The sequence below is a fragment of the Octopus bimaculoides genome, chromosome 21 (assembly GCF_001194135.2).
Source record: "Octopus bimaculoides isolate UCB-OBI-ISO-001 chromosome 21, ASM119413v2, whole genome shotgun sequence".
NCBI classification, from domain to species: domain Eukaryota; kingdom Metazoa; phylum Mollusca; class Cephalopoda; order Octopoda; family Octopodidae; genus Octopus; species Octopus bimaculoides.
The window spans coordinates 37,801,434-37,807,308 of record NC_069001.1 but is presented as its reverse complement, the minus strand read 5'-3'; the positions used below and the strand labels follow the sequence as shown (position 1 = coordinate 37,807,308).

The window sequence follows — 5,875 nt, the reverse complement described above, 5'->3', positions numbered from 1 at the left end:
GGGGGGGGGGGGGTAGAAATCTGGGTTATTATCTAGATCCACATCTAGATATTAACCGAAATCTGTAGTTACGGTACTCATAATCTTTGCTTTTTAAAAAGGGAATTCCAAATAATTAAAAAAAAAAAAGAATCCAAGGAATTAGGGGACATAAATTATAACCTGTTTTTTTTTTCTTTTACACCTTCAAAATTGTCAGCATTACTGAAAACCGGAATGGACAAAATACATAAAGCACTTTGCGTTGATAAGATATGGGGGGGGGGGTAACGATCATTGAAACGGAGTGTGGAAAGGAAAATAGTGGAAGTATTAAGACAACAATAGTTCATGTCAGGTAAAGCAAGTTTTTCAACTCCGATTACATATGTGACAACCTACCGGATGAGGATGAAGACAACATCGTTGCTTTAGGAAAAGTTCTCCTTTACTTCACGTTTTTATCCAAACAAACAGATGTAGTAGAAAGAGGACACAACTTATACAATGTAGATGTTGTTGTATCTGTTAATAATACTTACATATTAATACAGAGCCAATGCCGAAGATGTCACGATAGATTCAAGTAGTCACAACTCAGAATGGACAATGACAGCTTCAACACAACTTCTATATTTTATAACAAATCTTCATTTAGATTTTCATATCGTCGTAAAGAATGTTGTAGCGATTTCTTTCCGCAGTTAATTAGCAATAAATTATTTTGGAAGTGTTAAGTCTTTAAATACATCCACGTTTCCTTCAAATAGATTTTATCTTCTAAAAGATGTGGATTTGATTAATTCTTAATCCTCCCTCTGTTCGTCCTTCACCAAATACCATATTTTTCGATTTCAGCAGCCTAAAAAAAAAAATGTATTTAGCTGGTGTTTATATTTCTAGAATTATTTCCGTCCGTTTTTAATTTCGAATTCAGTTTCAATTATGAAACTAAAAATAAATCAACCTTTAACATAAATATTAAATGACTGCTAGAAATTCTAATGTTATCCGTCGGGTAGAAATATTTCACGTTCTGAGTTCAAATTCCGCCGAGGTTGACTTTGCCTTTCATCCTTTCGGGATCGATAAATTAAGTACCAGTCGCGTACTGCGGTCGACCTAATCGACTGGCTCCACTCCCCCACCCCACAAATTTCGGGCCTTGTGAAGAATATTTCTCTGTAAAGTCTTCTTCAGTTAATGAATCCTTATTTCATACAATTTCGTTCACGTCTCCCAATATATCTGCAATCGTTAAACAATCGAGGATTTTGGATATTTCAATGAAGAATTACAGACACAAATATTCGTCAACAAACAACACAAAAATAATTCGTTTTTTGCGTAAAATGGAAAACTCGCCGATGTACGGGGAGTATATATTGATTTTTATTTTTGCTGAAGTAATGAAATTGATCGACTGAAAATTAGCCACAGTCTCGGATTACTGCAACCTGTTATAAGGAAGTAAATAACTGATATTTTTCGTCCCTCTATGTTGGTTTTACCTAAGCATTTGCGGCAAATAAGAGAATAAATTATTATTATTATTATTATTGTCGACGTGTTGAGACCTTTTTTTTTCTTTTAGCTCCGTGAGTAATTCGTGTTAGCCGTTTTGTCGTAAAAAATTTGTTGAACTCCCGTTTTTGTTATTAAATTCAGTTTCTAAGGAAACTGCCCTCCTTGGGAGTTAATTTTTGTTGGAAAACCCATCCTTTTGGGGGCTAAATTCACATTGTATTCGAAAATTTTTCGAGATAAAGAAAAATGGCGAGTGAGAGCGGGAGGTTGAACAGCCAGTTCAACGAAAACTTCCTCGCCCTCACCACCGCTACTGTTCCTACACAGGAAAAGGAAAAGAGCACGGGCTACTAACCCCTAGATTCCGAGTTCGATTCCAAGCAGTGACCTGAATAATAATAATAATAATTAATTCGTTTTATTGGCCACAAGGGCTAATATCAATTAAAAACATGTAAGGACGAAGGTTACAAAAGGTTTTGTCCGAAAAGGTAGAAACGTTCGTCTAAACAGAGGAAGAAAACAGAGAAAGATATAACAAATAAATAGATAAATAAATAAATAGAACTCCCAAAGGGGGAATAATAATAATAATATTGAAATATACCTTAGGAATGAGAACCCAGGTTTGAAATTTCCCCAAGACACTTGATGAAGGCTGGAGGGTATATCAGCCGAAACATTGTGTTAACAACAAACAAGATGAGGACAAATATCCGTCAAATGTAAATAATCCCCTCTTGATGTCAACTTGTCCAACTTTCCTCCCACCTGCTCTCAAAACTATCTTCCAGTTCCTCATACTGTTTTTGAATATGAAGAACATATTTTTAGCTGCCCAAGCCATCTCTAGGCATTTTAGAATCCATGAGTGAGGAACCATATCATATATCTTCTTGTAGTCAATTCAAGCCATTGATAAGCTTGTCAAACTTCTCCAACAGTTCCTCAAAATTGTCTTTTCTATTAGTAACAAATCCTTTGTTTCTCGTGATCCCTTCCTGCAGCCTTTCTGTTCATCTAGCAGTTCATTTCTTTCAATATGGTCATACAATTTCTTTCCTGTTATCCCAGTTACAAGCACCCGCATCATCGATAAGCAAGCAGTCAGATGATAGTTACCAGTTACAGCACCCCTGACTGGGTTCTTCTTTTGACCATCCATTCTAGTACAGTATCTTAGTGTACACAGCCTTGCAGTAGATTTTGTAGTTGAGGATGTAAATTCGTTGAACCCTTGGTTGTGTCAGGACAAGTTTTGGTTAAATGTTGTACATTTAGAATAACAGGAGAATAATTTAAGAGCAAAACCACATTTATTTCAATTTCAGGTAATTAAGAATATTTACAAAGAATAACAAGGTCAGATCTCAAGATCCTGGGCCCCACAATTGAGTTTGTATGTAGGTAAAGGATAATATAATGACAACGCTTCACCACAGATATTGCAGTAATATCGTTTTGCTCCTGTATGAAGACTTTTGTGCCTACATAAACTTCATGCGGTCCTCTGATTTACGAGTTCCTATCAAACTGTCCAACCTATGCCAGCATGGAACAATGATGATGAAAGAGTTTGTGTTCAGTTAACTTACTCCTGTATGAACATGTTTATGACAGTTGAGTGACTGTTTTGAGAAAAGAATTTTCCACAGGTATCACACAGATTTAGCTTGCATCCATTATGAATGCATTTGTGACTAGTTAAGAGACTTTCATGGCTGAGAGAATGATTTACCAGACACAGTGATGTGGTTTATCTCTTGTGTGATTGTTTGTGAGTAATCAAGTTGCCTTGCTGAGCAAATGATTTACCACAGATATCACAGTGATATGGCTTCTTTCCCGTATGTGTGCGTATGTGAATTGTTAAGTTAACATTTTGAGGAAATGATTTACCACAGATTTCACACAGATAAGGTTTTTCTCCTGTGTGAATTTGTTTGTGTGTACTTAAGTGATGATTTGCAGAGAAGGACTTACCACAGACATCACAGTGAAATGGTCTCTGTCCTGTGTGAAAGCGTCTGTGTCTAGTGAGGTAACCTTTTTGAGAGAATGATTTATCACAGATATCACAATGATATGGCTTCTTTCCTGTATGATAGACGTTGTGTGCAGCTAAGTGATGCTTCAGAGAGAATGATTTACCACAGATATCACAATGAAATGGTTTCTCTCCTCTATGAATATGCTTGTGCTCCATTAACTCACCATGTCCAGAAAATAGTTTACCACAAATATCACAATTATAGATTTTATCTCTTGTATGAATGTGTTTGTGAGTAATTAAGTTGCCATTTTGAGAAAATGATTCACCACAAATTTCACAGTGATATGGCTTTTCTCCGGTATGAGTACGTATGTGGGTAGTTAAGTTACCACTTTGAGAAAATGACTTACCACAAATAACACAGTGAAATGGTTTTTCTCCAGTGTGAATTTGCTTGTGTGTAGCTAAGAGATTATTTAGAGAGAATGATTTACCACAGACATCACACTGATATGGTTTCTCTCCTGTGTGAAAGCGTGTATGTCTAGCTAGGTTACCTTTCTGAGAGAATGATTTACCACAGATTTCACAGTGAAATGGTTTCTCTCCCGTATGAAAAAGTTTGTGTGTAATTAGGTGATGCTTTAGAGAAAATGATTTACTACAGATATCACATTGATATGGTTTCTCTCCTGTATGAATGCGTTTGTGAGTAGTTAAGTTACACTTTTGAGAGAATGACTTCTGACAGATATCACACTGATAGAATGTCTTTCCTTTCTCTTCCTGTATATCCTCAGGGAAATCAATAATTTCAGACTCTGCTTCACATTTAATCTTTTTCTCACACAATTCGTCTTCCATTCTTGTTTCTCTCTTACCACAATAAATATAAAAGTTCTTCTTCCCTTTATTTATATATTTTATTCCTATTTCTTTGGCTATATTTCTATCAACTGTGATTTTTGTCAATATTTGAAGATGCTGCAAAATCCTTTGTAAATCAGCTTTAATTTCAATATCAAATTATTATAATACAAATTCCAGTCTGTGAATTGGAGAGCATTTTGTATAAAATTTCTGTTCAAAGCCAATATTTCACAGTAATTCTACCATTGATTTAGATGATGAAGGTTTATATCTGTTGTGTATGACGTCTTTTTGTCTCTAAAAGATGATAAATATTGATGGATCTCAGGCAAATAATATTCTTTTATACCAATGTCATTTGATATTCTGAAAGAAAAGAGAACAAAATATAAAATATCAAGGATATTTAAAGTGAAGACATTCAACAATGGACATTTTATTTATAAGTTCTGCACAAAACCCTCTGAGTTCGGAGGTTGATCACCAGTCAACAATCAACCATGGTTATATTTACGACGACCAGCAAACCGACCTTAGTCAATCTGTATAGAATTTTCCTGTGTGCCAATCATTTGACACCTTGTTTGGTGTGATATTATCACGCTACAAACTGCATGACACATATTCTAAAATTCCACACACACTTAATCTGCTATTAATCTTCTCATTTAAATCGGATTAGTGGAAAAACTTCCTTCCAGAACTGATCAATATGCTTGGCACCCTTTTTTCGGACATCCCAATATTGGCCGGAATTCTCCCGTTCTATCCATCTTGCATTCATGTTCTGCATTTATGACGAGGAGGTACATTTCCTACCTGGTCAAAAAGATTGTGCTCTCTCAAAAAGAACACTGCTTCATCTTCACTTAAGATCATTTTGTAAAAGTCTCTGGCTAGCATGGTGCTAGTGTGAACAACTAAATGGGCTGGAATTAAGGGCTGAAGGCCGTCAATGGGTTGTTTGGTAGAGTGCCTTACGATAGGTGCAACAAGCAAGGTGGATATCATACTATAGTAACACCGATTTTTCTTTGCCCAGTGGAGAATGTAGATAATCGTACTGAATACCCAAGTTGCGAAGACATCCTTCACTTCCTCAAAAGGAAATCAACGTAACACAAAGTAAATATAATATCAAAGTCTGAGAAAACAAATACGAAATCACAAATAAAAACAAGAATCAATGTAAAAAGTTGATGTTTAGTCAATTTGTTAGTGTTTCACATGACATTTCTGTTGCTTGTTTCTCGTATATCATAATAGATTGTATCTTTATCCACGAGGAATCTACAACTGTCCCATAGAGATTACAGGATTTGCTGTTTGTGAATAAAACACTAAAATATATTGGAATGGAACAGCTTAGTACTTCAAACAGAAGTTTGGGGAAAGTTTTATTAGCAATTTTAATAGCTTTTTTTTTTTAATTGGGAATCAATTTTGTTCGCTGTAATTATCAGCTGGACTATCGATAATTATCATCGATCTTTGAGTATCAACATC

At 35.3% G+C, this 5,875-nt stretch overlaps 3 protein-coding genes across 4 annotated transcripts in view; 1 reads left to right on the top strand and 2 right to left on the bottom strand.

The window, feature by feature from the left end:
• LOC128250483 (zinc finger protein 675-like) overlaps positions 1-2,026 on the bottom strand; it is a 4,273-nt gene extending 2,247 nt beyond the window's left edge. Inside the window, exon 1 of one of the 2 annotated variants that reach the window (XM_052975614.1) lies at positions 522-2,026. The gene's annotated coding sequence lies outside the window, so the exon portion shown is untranslated. The other variant, XM_052975615.1, reaches the window with a different exon arrangement.
• The window catches only part of LOC106868803 (zinc finger protein 239), a 92,365-nt gene that overhangs the window by 75,072 nt on the left and 11,418 nt on the right, over positions 1-5,875 (top strand). The window lies entirely within an intron of this gene.
• The window catches only part of LOC106868802 (zinc finger protein 91), a 20,641-nt gene continuing 17,569 nt past the window's right edge, over positions 2,804-5,875 (bottom strand). The window contains exons 4-6 of the mRNA XM_052975435.1: positions 5,465-5,513; positions 4,613-4,735; positions 2,804-4,523 (exon numbers count right to left, since the gene is read on the bottom strand). Of these exons, the coding sequence (XP_052831395.1) occupies positions 3,263-4,523; positions 4,613-4,735; positions 5,465-5,513 (1,433 nt within the window). The 3' untranslated portion in view covers positions 2,804-3,262. The remainder of the gene's footprint in view (positions 4,524-4,612; positions 4,736-5,464; positions 5,514-5,875) is intronic.